Source organism: Marmota flaviventris, chromosome 7 (genome assembly GCF_047511675.1).
Source record: "Marmota flaviventris isolate mMarFla1 chromosome 7, mMarFla1.hap1, whole genome shotgun sequence".
NCBI lineage: Eukaryota > Metazoa > Chordata > Mammalia > Rodentia > Sciuridae > Marmota > Marmota flaviventris.
The window spans coordinates 107,120,095-107,141,992 of NC_092504.1; the positions used below are offsets into that span (position 1 = coordinate 107,120,095).

The 21,898-nt window shown below is 37.2% G+C and overlaps 1 protein-coding gene across 2 annotated transcripts in view; it reads right to left on the minus strand.

The window, feature by feature from the left end:
* Positions 1-21,898, minus strand: part of Herc3 (HECT and RLD domain containing E3 ubiquitin protein ligase 3) — a 136,173-nt gene that overhangs the window by 60,960 nt on the left and 53,315 nt on the right. For both annotated transcript variants that reach the window (XM_027926600.2, XM_071614548.1), the window contains exons 5-11: positions 19,626-19,702; positions 18,700-18,921; positions 17,290-17,381; positions 15,838-15,968; positions 15,092-15,252; positions 13,463-13,539; positions 278-402 (exon numbers count right to left, since the gene is read on the minus strand). In XM_027926600.2, the coding sequence (XP_027782401.1) occupies positions 278-402; positions 13,463-13,539; positions 15,092-15,252; positions 15,838-15,968; positions 17,290-17,381; positions 18,700-18,921; positions 19,626-19,702 (885 nt within the window). The remainder of the gene's footprint in view (positions 1-277; positions 403-13,462; positions 13,540-15,091; positions 15,253-15,837; positions 15,969-17,289; positions 17,382-18,699; positions 18,922-19,625; positions 19,703-21,898) is intronic.

A 21,898-nucleotide genomic window follows, 5' to 3' on the forward strand; every position in this document is an offset into this window, starting at 1 on the left:
ACTGAGCACAAAGGATGACTTAGGCTCTCTTTGGTCAGGAAGACCTTACACTGGAAAAGGCTGAAAAGTACACTCTGTAAGAAAAATGGGAAGCAATCACTGTTACTGGGGCCTCATGAGACCAAACCCTGAATAAATGTGTGTGGGGCTGGGGGAGGATTCCCTAAATGTAAAACTCCATCTATATTCATAGCCTCAACATAGAAGTAGGGTGGGAAAAAAATCACTAAGCTAAAAAGTTCTAACATGGCAAAACTAAAGACAAGCAATCACGTACTTGATTGTATTTGCATTGTTGTGTTCTGAGAGTTTTTGTCTCCAAACTGCTATGGTTTCATCATTTATTAGACTGGTATAATGTGCTTGGTTCATGGTCCTAAAGTCAACAGCAGGAGAAGAATTCTGGAAATTAAACAGTGAAAGAAATTATGTATCATGGATTTTTCCTCTTCTTCCCCCCTATACACTCACCGCTTTGGTTCCACTCATAAGCTGAAAGCTGTGGGGCACTGCCCAGATAGCTCCGACTTCAGAAGGAGGCACTCACTCCCCAGTTGCAGGGTATACAGGCTCCTGACTGCTCTCACTTGGGCTTACCCTTAGCTATTGCTTCACCCCTGCTACATCCAATGCCAGAGTGAATTGTGGTATAAGAGCCTAACCTCCTTCCCTCAACTCAGGACTGGCTGAAGGGCCATCCTAACTCTAGAGTCCCGCAAGAACTGGCCAAGGCTTCTGCTGTAACAGAATTAAAGGTCAACTTCTCCCTCTGCCCAGCCCTTCCTCCTTCACCCCTGAATAAATGTTCTAGAAAGCGAGCATACCCCCTAAAACTTTGAGCTTCAAGGTCTACTTCCCAAAAAAACCAACCCAATGTGACTTTTACAGATTTTTTTCCCCCTTGCTTTAAATCACTATAACATCAAGGCTTCTAAGGCTTAGAATTATAATTTTTTTGGCCAAATTCCAGTAAAATACATTATTAAAAAGTCAGTTGAATTTGAACCTATATTGCAAATAATTTATGAAAATTTAATGCCCATTTTTATGTCTTGCTCCAAGTATATAGCTGTAAGCTTATGAGAAAAGTGTCAAAAAGGATGTTAATAATGGCCTTAAAAATCCCAGCACTGTACAAGCTTTATCCAGTGAGGCTTAAAAAGACAAAGAACTTTCACTTTCTAAAATTGCTTGTTTTCAGCTTTATTTTTCCCCAATTTTGTTCATGATCTAGAAGTAAAAAGCTGTTGATGGGGTGTTTATACCTCCTATACTTGACACTAATAAAGAGGGGGAAAGTAAGAGCAAAGCAAATATCCATTCATTCACAGAACCATCATTTTTTTTCTTCTTTGTATTTAAACATAAAACATAACTTTCAAAATAAATTTTCCTGGTTACTTTCCTATAGTTGTAAGATACCACTGTAGGGAGAAAAAAAAAATGACATGTAATTCATTAGAGATGCTTGACAAAGTTTTTGATCAATTGGGTCTTATTAACCATTATACTAAAATGGCCACAGACATATTGAGAAACTCAAAATAATATTGAACTACAACAGAAAGAACATGGAAGCCAAAGGGGAACACACACACACACACACACACACACACAGATTGCTTTTCTTTCCACTTGTGGTTTTAAAATCACTATTATGTAAATTTTAATTAATTCCCCCATTCAAAGGGGCAACAGAAACAAAATATTTACAAAAACACTGACATGGAACTATTTTCTTATTCTTTATTACATGTCCAAATAAACCACAGATGCCTTAGGTGAAATACAATCTTAAAATCACTTAACCAAGAAAGAGCATCATTTTTCCATGCCCTCCCTCCCAGTGTGGAGGTCAAAACCCTGGACCTTCCACATGCTAACAAGTGTTCTTCCTCTGAGAAACAACCCCAGCCCTCGGGTCCTTCTATAAATTCAGGCCAAAAAGAAAAAATTGCTCTAGGTCAGTGTTTCTCAACTTTGGCTGGACTTTGAATCACCAGAGGATGTTTAAAAATTGCCGTTAACCAAGTAACATTCCAGATTATTTAAATCAGAATCTCTACAGGTGTATTTTTTAAAGCTCCCAAGTAATTCCAATGGGTAGCCAAGGTTGAAAATCATTGTCTAATACTACTACTAGTAAATAACAATAATAATAATAAGCATTAAGTCAGCCAACAGGCTTTGAGGCTATGAGAGACAGATACATACTCCCAACATTTTTCCCTTTTCAATCCTATCTAGAGGACTAGATGAAAGGTAAAAGAGAGGCTACAGTTTATATTCACTAAATTGCCAAGATTAAGAACCAAATGTAGCAAATGAGTATCTGAATGAAGGTTGAGAATCCTTGATCCATAAATTCAAAATCTGAAATGCCCCAAAATACAGAACTTTGAGCACCAACATGATACCACAGTGAAAAATTAAACACCATGAAACTTCGTTTGATGAACAAAATTTAAAATACTGTACTAAATCACCTTCAGGCTATATGTACAAGATCTATATTAAAGTGATTTATTTTTTAGAGCACTACAGTTATACATAGTTGTATTCATTTTGACAAAATCATAAATGCATGGAATTGTATCTCAATCCTCATTCTCCCATGTTTCCCTCCCCTTCTCCCTCACCCATACTCCAATGATCTTCCCCATATATTTATGATCCTCCATCCCACTGCTATTTTTCAATTTTTTTATTTGTTCTTTTTAGTTATACATGACAGTAGAATTCTTGAGGTTGTACATGATGTGGAGGTACACTGGTCGCATATTCCTATATGAACATAGGAAAGTTATGCCCGATTCCTTCTACTATCTTTCTTATTCCCTTCCCCTACTTCCCTTCATTCCCCTTTGTCTAATCCAAAGTACTTCTATTCTTCCTTCCCACCCCCCCACCCCACTCCCCCCACTCCCGCCTATCTCCACTTATTGAGTGTTAGCATCTGCATATCAGAGAGAACATTCGTCTTTGGTTTTAGGGGATTGGTTTGTTTCATTTAGCCTGATAGTCTCCACTTCCATCCATTTACTGGTGAATGTCATAATTTCATTCTTCTTTATGGCTGAGTAACACTCCATTGTGTATATGTACCACATTTTCTTTATCCATCTGCTGAAGGGCACCTAGGTTGGTTCCATAGTTAAGTCATTGTGAATTGAGCTGCTATAAACACTGATGTGGCTATGTCACTGTAGTATGCTGATTTTTAAATCTTTTGGATTTAAATCGAGGAGTGGGATAGCTGGGTGAAATGGTGGTTCCATTCCAAGTTTTCTGAGAATCTCCATACTGCTTTCCATAGTGGTTGCACAATTTGCAGTCCCACCAGCAGCCTAAGAGTGTACATTTTTCCCCACATCTTTGCCAACATTTATTGTTGCTTGTATTCTTAATTGCCATTCTGGCTGGAGATGAAATCTCAATATAATTTTTTTTTTGGCGGGGGAGTACTGGGGATTGACCTCAAAGGCACTCAAACACAGAGCCAAATCCCCAGCCCTATTTTGTATCTTATTTAGACAAGTCTGAGTTGCTTTAGTGCCTCGATTTTGCTAAAGCAGGTTTTGAACTCATGATCCTCCTGTCTCAGCCTCCCAAGCCACTGAGATTACAGGCATGCACCATGCGACCCAACTTTACTATTGTTTTAATTTGCATTTCTCTAATTGGTAAAATTGTTGAATATTTTTTTCAAATATTAATTTATCAACCATATTTCTTATGTGAAGTACCTGTTCAGTTCTTTAGCCCATATATTGATTGGGTTCTTTTAACACCAAAATTGAGTTAAAATTTTTGAGTTTTTTATATATCCTGGAGATTAATGCTCTATCTGAGGTACCAGTGGCAAAGCTTTTTCCCATTTTGTAGGCTCTGTCTTCATGTTCTAGATTATTTCCTTCGCTGTGAAAAAGATTTTTAGTTTGATATCATCCTATTTATTCATTGATGATTTTACTTCTTGCACTATAGGAGACTTGTTGACGAAGTCAGTTCTTAAGCCAACATGATGAAGAACTGAGCCTACATTTTCTTCTAGTAAATGCAGAGTCTCTGGTCTAATTCCTAGGTCCTTGGTCCATTTTGAATTGAGTTTTTTGCTGGGTGAGAGATAGGGGTTTAATTTCATTTTGCTACATATGAATTTTCAGTTTTCCCATTTGTTGAAGAGGCTATCTTTTCTCCAATGTATACTTTCATCCAAGTATAAGATGGCTATGTTTATGTGGGTCTGTCTCTGTCTTGTATTCTGTACACTGGTCTACATGTCCGTTTTTGCACCAATACCATGCCATTTCTGATACCATAGCTCTATTATATAATTTAAAATCTGGTCTTTTGAATGCTTCCTGTGTCACTTTTCTCCCTAAGGATTGGCTATTCTGGGCCTCTCATTTTTCCAAATGAACATCATAACTGCTTTTTCTACTTCTATGAAGAATGTCATTGGAATTTTAATAGGAATTGCATTAAATGTGTATAGCACTTTTGGTAGTAAGGCCATTTTGACAATATTAATTATGCCTATTTGAGAACATGCACATCTGTCCATCTTCTAAGGTCTTCTTTTATTTCTTTCTTTAGTGTTCTGTGTTTTTAATTACAGATGTTTTTCAACTCTTTTGTTAGATTGATTCCCAAGTATTTTATTTTTTTGAGGCTATTGTGAATGGGATAGTTTTCCTAATTTCAGGTAATTCATCATTGCTGTATAGGAATGCAGTTGACTTATGGGTATTAATTTGTATCCTGCTATTTTGCTGAATTTGTTGAGTTCTAAGAACTTTCTGGTGGAGTTTTATTTTTTTTTTGGGGGGGGGGTCTTCTAAATATACAATCATGTCTTCGGCAAATAGGGATAGTTTGAAGTCTTTTTTTTGAGAGGGGGTACCACAGATTGAACTCAGGGGCACTCGACCACGGAGCCACATCCCCAGCCCCATTTTGTATTTTATTTAGAGGCAAGATCTGAGTTGCTTAACACCTCACTTTTGCTGAGGCTGGCTTTGAACTCGTGATCCTCCTGTCTCAGCCTCCTGAGCCACGGGGATTACAGGTATGCGCCACCACACGTGGCTGGTTTTCACTTTTATTTTTCATTTCTTCATGAAACATTTTATTGAGTATGTTTTGTAGTGTAGGCCTTCTAGTTGTGAATATTTTAACTTTTGTTTATCATGGGAGGTTTTGATTTCATTGTCAATTCTGAAGCTTAATTTTACAGGGTACAATATTCTTATTTGGCACCCATTTTCTTTCAGAGCTTGGTATATATTATTCCAAGAGTCCTACTTTGGAGGTCTGGGTTAAAAAATCAGCTGACATCTGGATTGTGACCTATCATTTTTCTAAATGTGACCTATCATTTTTCTCTGTCACCCTTTAAAATTTTATCCTTACTCTATATGTTAGGCATTTTTATAATAATGTGCCTTGGTGTGGGTCTGTTGTAATTCTGTATATCTGGGGTCCTATAAGCCTCCTGTGTTTCATTTTCCACTTCATTTTTAAGGACTGAAAATTTTTCAGATATTATTTCATTGAAAAAGACTGTGCATTTCTTTGGTTTGTATCTCCAAGGCTTCATCTATCCTAATAACTCTAAAGTTTGGTCTTTTCATGTTATCCCATATTTCTTTCTTTCTTTTTTTTTATGGCAAAATGTTTATAAGAATTTTTATTTATTTTTTCCCCTTCCCCTCACTTCCTCTTATATGTAATTTTGTATAACAATGAGGGTCTCTTTCCTTTACCATGCAATTTCCCTTCTCTCTCTCTTTCCCTCCCCCCTCTCGACCCTGTTTAATGGTGATCTTCTTCTCATGTTCTTCCTCCCTATTCTGTTCTTAGTTGCTCTCCTTATATAAAAGATGACATTTGGCATTTGTTTTTTAGGGATTGGCTAGCTTCACTTAGCATAATCTGCTCTAATGCCATCCATTTCACTGCAAATTCCATGATTTTGTCATTTTTTAGTGCAGAGTAATACTCCATTGTGTATAAATGCCACATTTTTTTTTATCCATTCATCTATTGAAGGGCATCTAGGTTGGTTCCACAGTCTAGCAATTGTGAATTGTGCTGCTATGAACATCGATGTAGCAGTATCCCTATAGTACGCTCTTTTAAGGTCTTCAGGGAATAGTCCGAGAAGGGCAATAGCTGGGTCAAATGGTGGTTCCATTCCCAGCTTTCCCAGGAATCTCCATACTGCTTTCCAAATTGGCTGCACCAATTTGCAGTCCCACCAGCAATGTACAAGTGTACCCTTTTCCCCACATCCTCGCCAGCACTTGTTGTTGTTTGACTTCAGAATGGCTGCCAATCTTACTGGAGTGAGATGATATCTTAGGGTGGTTTTGATTTGCATTTCTCTGACTGCTAGAGATGGTGAGCATTTTTTCATGTACTTGTTGATTGATTGTATGTCCTCCTCTGAGAAGTGTCTGTTCAGGTCCTTGGCCCATTTGTTGATTGGGTTATTTGTTATCTTATTGTTTAATTTTTTGAGTTCTTTGTATACTCTGGATATTAGGGCTCTATCTGAAGTGTGAGGAGTAAAGATTTGTTCCCATGATGTAGGCTCCCTATTTACCTCTCTTATTGTTTCTCTTGCTGAGAAAAAGCTTTTTAGTTTAAGTAAGTCCCATTTGTTGATTCTTGTTATTAACTCTTGTGCTATGGGTGTCCTATTAAGAAATTTGAGCCCGACCCCACAATATGTAGATCGTAGCCAACTTTTTCTTCTATCAGACGCAGAGTCTCTGATTTGATATCAAGCTCCTTGATCCATTTTGAGTTAACTTTTGTGCATGGCGAGAGAAAGGGATTCAGTTTCATTTTGTTGCATATGGATTTCCAGTTTTCCCAGCAACATTTGTTGAAGATGCTATCCTTCCTCCATTGCATGCTTTTAGCCCCTTTATCAAATATAAGATAGTTGTAACTTTGTGCTACCTTTTTCCCTACATCCTTACCACACTGTAGTCTTGATAATTGCTGTTCTGACAAAAGGTGGACCTTAGTATAGTTTTGATTTGCATTTTCCTCGTTGCTAGAGATGTTGAACATCTTTTCATGTATTTTTTGGTCATTTGCGTTTTTTCTTTAAAGAAGTTTTTAGTTCCTTTGCCCATTTATTAATTAGGTTGGTTATTTTTGTTTAAGTTCCTCCCACCCACATCATTTGTTAATTGTTTATTTACTAAGAAAAACTATTCCTTAGCCCATGTGTTCCTGAACACTTTACAGTTCAGAAACACAAGTCAGTAATCAACTTCTAAGGAACTCAATCTAAAGAAATTCTTTATATTCCAAAAATTCTTTATATTCCGGCCTTCTTCATCTCCTCAAAATCTTTAATAAAATCATAATTTTTGTAGAAATCGGCATATGACTTCCTTCTTGGTTCAGCCACACCAATCTCAACCCCCAGGGCAACCATGAATGCTCCACCAGTTGAAACCTCATATGATTGGCCAAAAGACCCCACACATCAGAGGTTCTGTCAAAGCATCAGAACCATGGCAGTTATTGTCCTCCACACCAATGTCCTTCCCAGATGATGGAGAAATTTAGTGTTGATGTTAAGTTTTTGAGTTCTTTATCTAATCTAATCTGGATATTAATCCCTTCTCAAAGGGGCAGCTGGCAAAGATTCTCCCATTCTGGGCTTTATTTTCAAACTTGTAACCATTTCCTTTCCTATGCAGAAGTTTTTTAATTTGAGAGCATCCACTCAGAATTCTTGGTTTTATTTGTTGAGATTTAGAGACCTTGTTTGGGAAGCTGGTAGTGCCTACCTATATGATGGAGTGTTAAACCTGTTTTCTTCTAGCAGTTGTAAGGTTTCTGGTCTAATTCCTAAGTCTTTGATGCATTTTTATTTTACTTTTGTGCAAGATGAGATGAACCTAATTTCATGTATCTAAAACAAGTGATTTTCATGTTTACACTTGAGCCCCATCCCCAAGATCTCACGATATACATACAAATATTCCAGACTCATAAATAAATATATAAATAAACATATGAAATGTTTTTCTATTCCTAAGCATTTTGGGTAAGGGACACTCAATCTATTATCTCCTCTCCTCCCTTCTTCCACTTTAAGGCTTGAATTAAAGAATGAGCACTATATAAATATAAAATGGAGGCTGTCACTATTCAAATGCTTTTCTTGGTCTTTGATAATGGTAACTAGGTAACCACATTAATTTTATCAGTTTATATCTAAACATCTACAGTTAATAGTTTAAGTATATGTGCATAGGTTTCCATTTTAAAAAGAAAAATACCTTAAGAAATATTCCATTTTATAGTTGCTTTTATCTTTTTTATCTCGAGTTTTCAATGCATACCTCTATTACCAATTGTTTATTTTATTTATTTATTTGGTACCAGGGATTGAACCCAGGGGGTGCTTACCCACTGTGCCGCATCCCCAGCCCTTTTTTGTATTTTGTTTAGAGACAGGGTCTAGCTAACTTGCCTAGGACCTTACTAAGTTGCTGAGGCTGGCTTTGAACTTGCAATCCTCCTGCCTCAGGCTCCCGAGCCACTGGGATTACAAGCATGCACCACTGCTACCAACACCAGTTGTTTATTTAACCTGCCCTATTTCTCTAATATTGCCTTATGATACTTTACTTTCTTTTCATCAAAGTATTGTTTTCTATACCCAACAATGTTAATCAATTTAAAATTCAACTATAGATCAGATTCTATATTGATAAAAGGAGTGAAACTAAGTTTTATGTTGAATAACACAGAAAAATCAAGTTGTAAAATATTACTCAAGTCAGTTTGTTAAGGAAATGAATATTCAAAATTCTAACTATTCATGGACAAAAAAAGTTACTACACTAAAATCCTATGTTTTCAATTTTGCTTTTGAGGCATCTAGAAGAAACAAAGAATGACTTCCACTTCCCTCAGGATTTCTCTGTGATGTCTAAACAAGCCAAAAGTAGCAATTCCACATCACCCCAGAGGGCAGCACTAAACAGTCTTCCCCAGGCTCCTGACCTAGAAAATTTTAAGTTCCAGATGTCCAGCCTGCAGCCTCAGTGTTCACCAGTACCTTTTTTTTTTTTTTACCAGAATCATAAAATTATAATAATTATAATAACTAGAGGACAAGAACTTTATGTATTTAAAGATGGCAACACATGAGACAAATGGGGACAGGACCCTTTTTCCCACAGCAATCCTGATTCCTTTATCATCAGTCAGGGCCCCTTCAACGCACAACAGAGTTGGTCCTACCAAAATGCTTATCGAATAAAAGTGGGGAGGGGGAGAGAAGCACATGAATAGGGAAAAAGTGGAGGGCTGCAAACAAATCTATGGGGCTTTTCTTAGACTGAGTGCCTCTGAAGAAGTGTAACAGATCCTCTCACAGATTCTTGGATTCCCACTTGACTCTCTACCGTAAACCTGAAAAGACACTATCATCATTCTCCTGGCTTACCCACTACAATGATGCAAGAAAAAGGAGGGAAATTTTGGTGCAGTGTCATGAACAGATTATAAATAAAAGATATATGACTATTGTGGTATCAGTTATATGTTGCTGGGAGCCATCAGCCAAGTAGGTATGACAATTTCCTTGCCAGCGTACCCCATGTTGCAGTGACATTGAATGTAGGTGACCTTGCTCAAGGACCAAGGCGGATTAGGGCGTTCCTGGTTTAGGTTCCAGGTTTAAGGTTTAAGATTATTCCTGCTGGGAATAGGGCGTATCCTGCTGCCTGAGTTCCCCTTGAGTTCTCACGGGATTCAGACAGTATATTTTGGGGATAGAAGCCCAGTGGAGGTGGATTTGGGCAGAGAACGTGGATTTCCCCAGAACGTGTTTGTAGACGGCTGGTGTGAGTTCGGGAATAAAGAGTTGCTGTTTGAATCTACAAGCTGTGTGGTGGCTCGTGATTGTGTGCCCAGCCAGACTGCGGCATTTGTGCCCAGCCAGACTGCGGCAATTGGCGGCCCGTATGGGGAACTTCTGAAGCTTAGAGGTAAGTGAAATTTCTCACCCTTGAGGAAGAGCAAAAGAATGGGTGACCATTTCAAAAAACAATATGTTCTTGTTTTGACTTATTTTGTTTTTATTTCAAGTTGCCTGTTCCTAGAACTTTCTCAGGCAAACTGGGGGAAATGGTTGACTCAAGATTTGAAGTTGTTCACCTCCGAGCAAGAAAAATTGTTAGAGGAAAGAGGCACCCCAGTAAGACCAAGAACAGTTAAGACATATGTTGATACAATACAAAAATGTAGCACATGGCTTTTTAAAGACGAGTTATTAAGTATATCAATGGGACCATCATGGTATCCTGTAGAAGGATTTTTCTTCAACAAGAAAGAGAGGGCTAGTTCTGTTTACTACATTTGTCTAAGATCTTGGTTTTTACAGACATCTGATTAATTTACAAAGGTAAAGTGTTAAATCAACCATTAAATATAAAATCAAGTACTCTTTACTTATTAAGTTCCATAAGGTAATATATTTAAACATTATGTGTGTTTTCATAAATTGGTAAATGGAAAAATGTCTAATATTGCTTTGTGTCTGTGTCTTTGCTAAAACAAGGTTACTAAGTGTTAAGATTCTATCATGTGTAATTTATATACAAAGAGTAGAAAAATTTTCAGTTGGGTTTCAATTATAGTATTATAGTATCATAAAAAACATGAAAGTCTTTCATCTTATTAAAGTGGAGTAATTTGTCTAAATCAGAAATTTTATAAGAGTTGTTTCAAAATGTGAATTTATAAAAAGGGTTAATGGTTAAAAAAGAGATAGAAAAAGATTCAAGATGTGGAAATATATTTTAATATAAAAGGTTAAAGGAAAAAGAAATGTTTCTAGATGAGATAATCTCTGTGTGGTAAAGTAAAAAGTTGTAAAATGCCATTTAAAAAGATTTTGAGGAAACTAGACTTACTTTAAAAGCTTGAGAAAGGAAGAAAGAAGAAAAAGGTATTTGTACATGGCAGATTGAGACAAAGCTTCTCAATGGAGTTAAAAAAAAAAAAAGGCCTTTGGTTGAAGGGCAGCCATGTAAACTAACATTAAAGCGATTTAAACAGAATCTAAGCCTCGTTTAAAAGAGTGAAGTTGTAGGTGGTGAAAAAGTACATTTAAAAGTACAGTATAGATGATAATTAAAAGGTTAAATTGAAGGTGGTCGAGATACCTTCATGGCGGAAAAAAGATTGCTTTATTGCATCATTCGAAGCCTAGTTAATCTTAAAGGCATTACTTAAAAAAAAAATGGGAAGATAATAGGATAAAAGATATTTAGATAAAGAAGATTAAAAATTTAAAGTGAAAAACTTTAAAGACAGAAGTATAGAAAGTTAAAAAGAAAAAAGATAAAGAAGATGTAAAAAGATAGAAAAGATGTAGGAAGACAAGAATTTTAAACCCACAAAATAGGAAAAAAAAAAAAAAACTAGGAGGAAAATAAGCAACTAAGGGTAAAAATGCAAACCTTAGGAAAAAAAAACTAGAAGATAGAAATAAGATAAAAAATGGTTGAAAATGTCAAGTAAGGTATTTCAGATAGAAAAATGCAAAAAGCTAGACAACTATTAGATACAGACATATACTTATTAAAGCAAAAAGAGAGAATTGGAAAGGGGTATATATCCCCCAAAGATAAACTTAAAATAACCCTTTTTACTCTAAACTTTTAAAATTTGGATTCATCAGGACTTAGTGCTGCAGAAAGACATATGTATCCAAAAAATGTACATAAGCCTAAAGTATTTTGGAAAGATATTTAACAGGACAATGGAAAGGTCCTGACCCAGTGATTGTCTGGAGTCGGGGGTCTGTTTGTGTTTTTCCACAGGGAGAACAGCAGCCGATTTGGATTCCAGAGAGATTAACTAAAACAATTTCTACAGATCGAAAAGAAGATGATTTGACTCAAATCCATAACAGCTGATATCCAGAGCTCCAGCTTGGCCATTCTTACATCTGCGACAGTGATTAACCAGTGATGCAATTTTTATTTCCTTGCCAGCGCACCCCATGTTAGTTGTGGTAGTGCTGGCATATCTTTGCTGATGGTGTCACCAGTGATGCAATTTTTCCCAAGGAGCCGTCAATTGGCTTGGTGTCGTGGCATTTCTGTATCTTCCTCCCTTCTACTAGTGATGGTCTAAAATTTGGGGGCCAATGGCTATATGCTGGACCGGTAGTCAGTGACGGGTATGATCCAATTGCAGTGGTATCAACCTAAGACAGGAGGCTGATGCCTAAAGGTCAGTTTTTCCCATGACGGGTAAGAACCATATGTTGAATTGGACAACCTACCAGGCACGGTCCTTAAGCCACATTAACCTCACTCCCCCACTGGCACCAAGGCCAAATTTGGGGGCCAACAGAGGTGAGGCAAAGAACCTCACCCCCCCACTGGTGCATAGACCTATCCACAAGTATGGCTGTATGCTGGACCGGTAGTCAGTGACGGGTATGATCCAATTGCAGTGGTATCAACCTAAGACAGGAGGCTGACGCCTAAAGGTCAGTTTTCCGATGACGGGTAAGAACCATATGTTGAATTGGACAACCTACCAGGCACGGTCCTTAAGCCACATTGCTTGTTGTTTAATTAATCAGAAGGGGGGAGATGCTGGGAGCCATTAGCCAAGTAGGTATGACAATTTCCTTGCCAGCATACCCCATGTTGCAGTGACATTGAATGTAGGTGACCTTGCTCAAGGACCAAGGCGGATTAGGGCGTTCCCGGTTTAGGTTCCAGGTTTAAGGTTTAAGATTATTCCTGCTGGGAATAGGGCGTATCCTGCTGCCTGAGTTCCCCTTGAGTTCTCACGGGATTCAGACAGTATATTTTGGGAGACAGAAGCCCAGTGGGCGTGGATTTGGGCAGAGAACGTGGATTTGGGCAGAGAACGTGGATTTCCCCAGAACGTGTTTGTAGACGGCTGGTGTGAGTTCGGGAATAAAGAGTTGCTGTTTGAATCTACAAGCTGTGTGGTGGCTCGTGATTGTGTGCCCAGCCAGACTGCGGCATTTGTGCCCAGCCAGACTGCGGCAATATGTTACACTCAATCACATCAAACAAAGAAACCACCAAATTCTGAAATACCTAGAATGTGTTGCTACTTAACAATGAAGAAAAGAAATGAAAAGTCAAATAATGCCAAAGCAAACAAAAACTCTTTAGGCCTCGTTAAATTTTTGTTAGAAAAAAATATGGGCAAAAATAAATAAGTTGTAAATTAGAACTCTATGATTATACCAGGAACATTATTAACACTTCAAAGGAACCAAATGGAGATAACTTCTTTAAGATTGTTTGCTTATATTAATAAAACAGGTAAAAACAAAGACCAATACCACTTTAATATAATTATTAAAATAAACATTGGTTTACCAATATTTCACCCCCAAGTGATAGTCAAAAGAAAATTTTACCTCATATTTGGAGCAGAGTACAAAAGTTTGGTCTCCTCCAGAGAAGATCTGCTTAACAATATGATATTTAAAGCGATCTGCCAAAAAAATTTCCAACAGCATATTTTTCAATAATTGAAGTTTCTTCTTGATCCCTTTTCTAATATTCCAAAATATGCATCAGAGTGGCTTCTTATCCATTTTAATCACATTAGAGAAGAAACCAAATCTCCTGGCTCAATGCCTAGTATTACTTCTACTGCAATTAAAAATAAATATATAAAATAGTACCCTCCATTCTAGCTCTGCCCCCACTTCACTGCCAGCTAATCCTGACCTCATTTCTATTTTTCATGCTAACTCTATCATGGCACTGACCTGAAATCTAAAATGGGCACTACTATAAATGGTAACATATGCCTAACAAATAATTCCGCATCTGAGGTGGACCCTAGCCACTTCAGGATAAATCTGGCAACATAAGGACTTCTATTTCCTGCTCTCTGATTTATCCCCCATTGCATGCACCCACATAAACACTGATACCATGATATTGCTTTATTGCTAATATCCCACACAATGTTATTCATTCTCCATGCCTCTTTCCTCTACACCCTAGCACACACTGTATTCTCCGAGGGATACCTCCTAGGGCAGAGTCTGAATGGTCCTCCTGGAATTTTGCCACTCCATGGGACTGCCACTGCTACTCAAAGTCCTCTATCTGGCTAACTCCAAATCACCCTGTCCAACACAGCTCACACTTCCTCTAACCAAAATACTCTTTCATGTCTTCTTCTGTGCTCGCATATTACCATGAGGTTTCCAAAAGCCACAGCATTTACACATTTATAAAATCATTTTGTCAAACATCTAAGCAAGGACAGCCTCAGCAACTTAGCAAGACTCTGTCTCACAAAATAAAAAGGAATGAGGATGTAGCTCAGTGGTAAAACACCCCTGGGTTTAATTGCCAGTAGTACCACAAAACAAAAGAAAGGAAAAAAAAAAAAAAAAGACGAGGCAGCACTCAATATGAATGACTGCCTTATTTTGATTTCCAAACAAATGAATACTCTGTTGCATATTTTTAAGAGAAGGGGGGAAAAGGGCATGAAAAGAGATCACGTTATGCTATGACCAAAACACCAATAGAAAGTAGAGAAAATAACACAGAATTGGCACTAAGAGCATAGGCTTTCAAATGGGGCCAATCTTGGTTCAGTCCTGCCTCCAGGATCCTTGTGACTTTAGGAAAGTTACTGACCCTCTTGAAGACTCAGTTCTCTCACCTCTACAAAGATGACAACCACTAATAGGTTGTTCTGAGGCTTAGCATAATAATGAATTTGGTTAAACATTCAATAAATAGTTAACCATCAGTATTAACAACAATAAAACTTATACACTATCACCAAGATTCTCGGTGCTAACATTTTGTGTTTTATTTATTTTCTAGGATTTCAGAGTTTCATGCATAGCAAGAACTGAAATATTTGTTGATTACTGTTTTTAAAAAACTTCATATTAATTCCCTTCAAAAGACTTCAAGATATATAAGAGATGTAAATTCAAAATATGTTGGAAACAAACATATAGATATATGCTTTAGTCATTTAAAATATAATTAAATTCTAGTGCAAATCTTACCGGCTCGGGCTGAAAGCTGTCCACTGTGGGCAGCCCAATAACCCTTCACAGGAGATGGGCACTTAACGTTACAAGTGTGTCCAGTTCCTAGTTGACCTCTAGCTCCACAACCAAATGCGTAGATGAGTCCAGAAGAAGGCACAAAGGCTAGAGTGTGTTGTCTGTGGAAAAATTAAACAACTCATGGTCAAAGTATCTACTAACATGGACACACTCTCAGACTCTGACCTTTAATTTCCAAATAAAAGCATAGGAGTCCTTAGGGGTGCCCCATGGAACCTCCCCAGTGACAATATGTGACTTTTCTTTTTTTTTTTTTTTCTTTTTTTTGCAATGACTGGCTCTCCATAATATTCTCCTTCTCTCACACTCCAGTTAATGGGGAGGATAGTAACTTGTGGAAAAAGTTGAATAAACCTGCTGCCATATGGATGAAAGGGAAGAAGCAGTGTAGGCCCAGACAAAATTTCCAAAAGGCTCTGTGGGACTTTCTCCTTTCTTCATTTCTTCCCCACATGCTGCTACTCTTTATCCCAAAAGAGGCTTACTATTCCCTATTTCTCTGCTTACCTAAAACCCTTCCTTGCTACATCCCAGAATCTGACTTTCTCCAAATTTCACCGTAGGTATGCATGCAGTAAAGATTTCCTAAAATGATGGAAGTTAGGTGTCATCACATTCTCCATCACTATAAGAACAAGATCCATTTCTGGGTCTTCTAGCAGGAAGCTCTGAGGAACACTCACCTGCCACAAGCAATCTGAGTTACTTCACTGCCCATCAGCTCTAGAACTCTTCTTGGATTAACCTCATCATTCATGGAGTCATGTCCAAGTTGCCCACAAGAACCAGCACCAAAGGTGAACACACCTCCACTCTAACAAAGAACAAACGTCAATATGACATTACTGTATCTCTAAATTTAAGAACCTTCCTCTGAAACCTATATACAAAATTCCCATCAGAATGGTCCATGCAAGACACTATGCTCACTTAATACGTGGCCAAAATCACCTCCTGAGAACATTATTTAAATAGCAAAAAGAATAAAAAAGAAATTTAAGACTATGTCTTCAAGGAACATAGAAAGCCCTTCTCAAGGGAATGTGTGCCATTTGTAAATTTTGGAAACTGTTTAAAGCACAATGACATATTAGGAAGCAAAATTAAAGAAAAACAAGAAGATATTAAGAGAACAGGTGTGGTGATGTACATCTGTAATCCCAGTTGGTAGGGATGAGGCAGAGAGATCACAAATTTGAGGTCATGTGAACAACTTAGCAAGACCCTGCCTCAAAAAAACAAAAGGCTGGAGATGTAGCTTTGCGTAGGAGAACCCCTAATTAAATTCTCAGTACTAAAAAGATGAAAGGAAGGAAGGAAGGAAGGAAGGAAAGAAGGAAAGAAGGAAGAAAATAAATTAAGTACTCCACAAACTCCTTGGAAAGTAAGGTTTTTTAAAAGTTGTATTAGATTAAATGCTAACCTATTTAATTAAAGTGAATATATAATGGTATTTGCTCTATATGAAAATACAAATTTTCTTTCTAGAATGTAACTATTTAGAAATAAAAGAAACAGATTAATGATTTTAAAACAATAAAATTGCTATTTCTTTTTTACATATTTTATTTATTTACTTACTTGCTTATTTATTGGTACCAGGGATTGAACCCAGGTTCTCTTAATCACTGAGCCACATCCCCAGCCTTTTTTAGTTTTAGACAGTTTCTCACTAAGTTGCTCATGGCCTCACTAAGTTGCTGAGGCTGACTTTGAACTTGTGATCCTCCTGCCTCAGTCTCCCAAGTTCCTGGGATTACAGGTGAATACCATTGTGCCTGGCTTTTTAAAAAATAACTTATTTTAAAAGAACACAGGATTCTGTTATTTATTTACTTATACACACACACATACACATTTATGTATATATATTTAAAAGTTATTTCATTGAACTATTTTTTTCATTTTTATACTGAAATATTTTTAACTGGTAGAAATTTACCAAAGAGGTAAACACAGATACAAGAAAGCAATTTTGTTCCTATTCCTTTGGAAAACAATAAAACAAAAGCTAAAGGCAGCATTCAAGTTCAAGCCACAATATGGTAATTAAACATAATCACTACTCTAAAATAATGTATTATAACTGCCTATCCCATAACCTGAACCAAAGCAGAGTTCTCCAATGCCCTTACCTTTGTGAGGACTGCTGTATGTTCTTCTCCACAACTAATATAGACAACTTTCTGGGTTCGTAAAAGTTTCACATGGCAAGGAGACTCTCGATCTAGAATAAGATCAATGAAGCATTAGAATATCACTACCATTAATTTTTATATGAAATACACACAACTATCATAGCATGAATTTTGGGTCTCCCCTGGTTTCCTGGCACATATGCAACTTCCTACCTGCATCTCTGTTTGGATGTTGTTATGGTTTGGATGTGAGGTGTCCCCCAAAAGCTCATGTGTGAGACAATGCAAGATGGTTTGGAGGAGAAACAATTGGGTTATGAGAGACTTAACTCAATCAATTTATTAATACCTTGATGGGGATTAACTCAGTGGTAACTGAAGGCAGGTAGGTTGTAGCTGAAGGAGGTGGGCATTGGGGGAGTGGTTTTGAGGTAATATATTTTGTATCTGGTGAATGGAGACTCTCTCTCTGCCTCCTGATCATCATGTGAGCTGTTTGCCTCTGCCATACTCTTCCACCATGATGTTCAGCTTACCTTGAAACTCAAGGAATGGACTTCTAAGGACTGAGACCTCTGAAACCATGAGCCCTTGAATAAGCTTTTTCCCCTCTACAATTGTTCTGGTTATGTCTTTTAATCACAGCAGTGAAAAAGCTGACTAAAACAGATGTCCAACAGATCTCAATTTTAATGTATCCCAAAGCTAACTCATGGTTTCCCGACACTTTCTTACTCTGCCCACTCACCCTCCACAAAATAACTGTATCCTACTTTTCCCTGTTTTAAACCACACATTCAACAACGTGCAAATAGGTCCTCTTCAAATGCTGCACAAAAATCAGACTTTACTCTCACTAACTCCAACCTGGTTTTCCCCCTTGACCCACTTATGCAGCTAATGGCAGCTAATGGTCAAACAGGATCACTTCTCTCCTCCAACACTTAGTCTTGCTAACAAGAGCAAGACTCACTAACAGATGAAGCCAAATCCTCACCCTGGTACTACCTCTTTGACCTCCATCTGTCCCTCCTCCCATTTCTCCCTCTAGACCATACATCTTTCCACATCACAGCATTTGCACATACTGTTTCCTTTGGCTGGAATATTCTTTCTGCAGAAATCTAAATGTCCCACTTCCTACGGGCTCTGCTCAAACAAGTTCCTATCAGAACTAGGTATTTACTAGTTTGTTGTTTGAGAATCCTTGACATACCATATATTTATGAGTTTGCTGTTTATGTTTGCCCACTAGAATAGTTTCCACTAAGCCACAGATGTTCTGTTTTGTTCATTGCTTCTCCCTTAGTATTTAGCATGAGGCCAACACATAATAGAACCTCAAGAAGTATGTATTAAACAAACAAATGTGCTTCTGAACTAAAGAGGTACATGTAGTTTACCAACCTTTTTCATCACTGAGTCCTAGCTGTCCTGCATTATTCATCCCCCAGCCAAAAACAGCTCCTGAGAGAGATAGGGCAAAGCTGTGAGCCCCTCCTGCAACCACCTGGGCCAACGGGATGCCCTCCAGGGACCTCACCCTCTGCGGGCTGGCTTGAGAAGGGAACTCCTTCCCCAGCCCCAGCTGACCATGGCTGTTCTTTCCCCATGTGAAGAACTGGCCATCTGAAAAAAGAACAGAATAACTAATTTTACAAAAATGGATACAAGTTGTATGCACAAAAATAATCTCGTTTATTAGGATCATTTGTTAGTTGCCCTCCCACATATCCCAAACTCACCCCAGAGCAAAGGAACAAAGACACTTTATGCTTTAAGACTATCAAAACCAAAACTCCCACTTGACATGACAATACTATTATGCAAAGAACACATTAAGTAAATAAATTCAATTTTGAACAAGCCACCTACCAGGCTTAGATCTATTAAGCAAGTTCAATTAGTTGTGACCATATTAAGATTAAGAGACTTAGAACTTCAGGAGATCCAGGCTAAGAGCACCAACTTCTAAACAAATGATTGAAGAGGAGGTGTAAGGGCAGATGTCTTCTAACAAAGTACAGTGTTGTTTGCTGACTTAGGTTTCTCTTAACTCCTTCCTTTACATTTATTCCAATTTTCTATATTCTCAAGAACACTTAGGTATCATCCTGCTTCTCATTCATCTTCCCCTGTGTGTGCTGGGGTAACAATGATTAGCACCTATTTCATCCACACCCTAGAGAAAGGATGAGATATGCAAAGGCTGTCTGAGAACTGTTACTGCTCAAGACCAATGCAGTTAAAGTTTGGAGATAAATTAATGCAACTGCAGGAGAAAAATATTTTCAAAATTTCACGGCATTGGCATATATTTAATGCTACATTACCTGCTGCAAGAGCCAAGCAATGCCAGTTGCCACAGGAAACTTGTAATATTGTCTGTTGGTTCAGCTTCTGTATTAACCTAAAACAGAAAAGGCTTTCCTAAGATTGAACATTCACATACAAACACAATTATCGCTAATATTCCCACTGGGTTCAGTGGCACAGAACTATAACCCCAGCTACGAGGGAGGCTGAAGCAGGAGGATCACAAGTTCAAGACCAGTCTGAGCAACTTAGTGAGACCCTGTCTCAAAAAAAAAAAAAAAAAAATTAAAAGAGCTAGGGATGCAGCTCAGTGGTAAAATGTCCCTGGGTTCAATCCCCCATACCAAACAAATTACAGGACTGTCATGATCCAGCAATTTTACCTCTAGTTATATATCCAAAAGGACTGAAATCATATTACTAAAGAGATACTTTATGTTTACATTCATAGATTCATTATTCACAATGGCCAAAAGATGCAATCTTGTATTCTGCAAATCTATTGGCACCATTTTTTTCCAACTACTCAGATGATTATTAGCATTATTTTTTTTTTGCAATAATGTTTTTTTTTTTTAAATTAAGATATGTACTATTTTTTTTCCTTCTGCTGGGAACAGAAATCAGGACCTCACACATGGTAAGCAAGTGCTCTACCACTGAGCTACACCTGCAGTCATGTATTAATTTATCATGTGTGTTGGTTCAAAGATCATCATCAAGGATTCTTCATGGTGCACTTTTATAATCACTCCTCCCCTGTCTCATTACCCAACCCTATCCCCCGGAAACCACTAACCTAGCCTCTATTTCTAAAATGCTGTTATTTTAAGAATGTTACAGAAATCAAATTACATACCCTTGGGGATTAGCTTTTTTTAACTCAGAATATTTCCCTGGTCATTCAAAGTTGTTACATATATGAATAGTTTATAGAATCTCGCTGATTTTAAAAATTTTAATGCATTACTACCAAGTGTGTTAGGAGTTACAATGCAGCAACGGCCCTTTTTCCTGACCAGTTTCCATAAAAAAATCCCCAGAACAAATTGTCCCCTTATTGGATCAATTCTCAAACAACCCTCATGATCACATTTAGGAAGAGAAACAGATCAAAAGAACAAAGATAAATATAAAAATTACACCCTGGAGGTGGAGAGGAGGGGTACATACAATACAAACATAAACTATGCTTTACCTACTCATCTCGTTCTATCTTCCCAATAACTCCATAAAGTAAAAAATATAAAATTTCATTTTGAAGTTAGGAAAATGCGGCTTAGAAAAGTTCAATTTGCCCAAAGTCATTCACCTTGTAAGTAACAGAACCAATATTAAATCCAAGGCTGTTTGTTCTCAAAACTGTTACTTCCCAAATACCATGGTATTAATAATTTATTTCAAGTAAATTATATAGTTAAAACTATACAAATCGTTCTTGTAAGTCATTCATAGTTTAAACATGATTAATTAAATTGTTACTATAACACAGATTACTTTGTTTTTAGAAAAGAAATGAGATTTAAAAACTTAGAATTGAGTCTTTGGTCACCAACAAATGAAATATTTTTGTAATTAATGTTATCAAAATTTTTCCCTAAAGTTACACACAATGTAACTAAAATACAGCAATCCTCTTTTCTTACTGCCAAATTAATTTTTGGAAAAAATAATATAAGACATTACTGGCTGGAATTTATCAGGAAATAAATCAAATCGCTCTCACCTCCATGTTCCTTTTTCCCTTAAAACAGCTTTTAATTAAAGAGAAAAACTTAGGAAAGGCAAAAAGGAAGAGGGAGATATACTGTCCTTAAAAAGGGGACAAGAAGGGGAAAACAGGCCATTTATTAACCTAATACTGAGCAATGTATGGACCAGGCACCCTTAGAAATGATAATATTAAAATGAATAATCCAGGTCTCCTGCCATCAAGAAGTCAAAGTTTTGAAATAAAAATCAGACATTAAAAGAAACAAATACAAAGAACATAACAAGTACTAGTATATAGAAATATGCGGTATACCAAGCATGTGGTACAAGGGGTATGTAGAATAAAAGAACTGGCATTAAATGAAGAAAATTAACAGCCTCTCTGATCATGAAAAATCCTCAACAGGACTGGGGAGATAGCTCAGTGATAAAGCACCTGCCTAGCATGCATGAGGCCCTGGGTTCAATCCCCATCATCACCACATAAAAAATAAACAAAGTAAAATGACAAAAAAAAAAAAAAACCTCAACAGACAGACACCACCCCAGCAAAAATCATCTGAAAATAACTTCACTA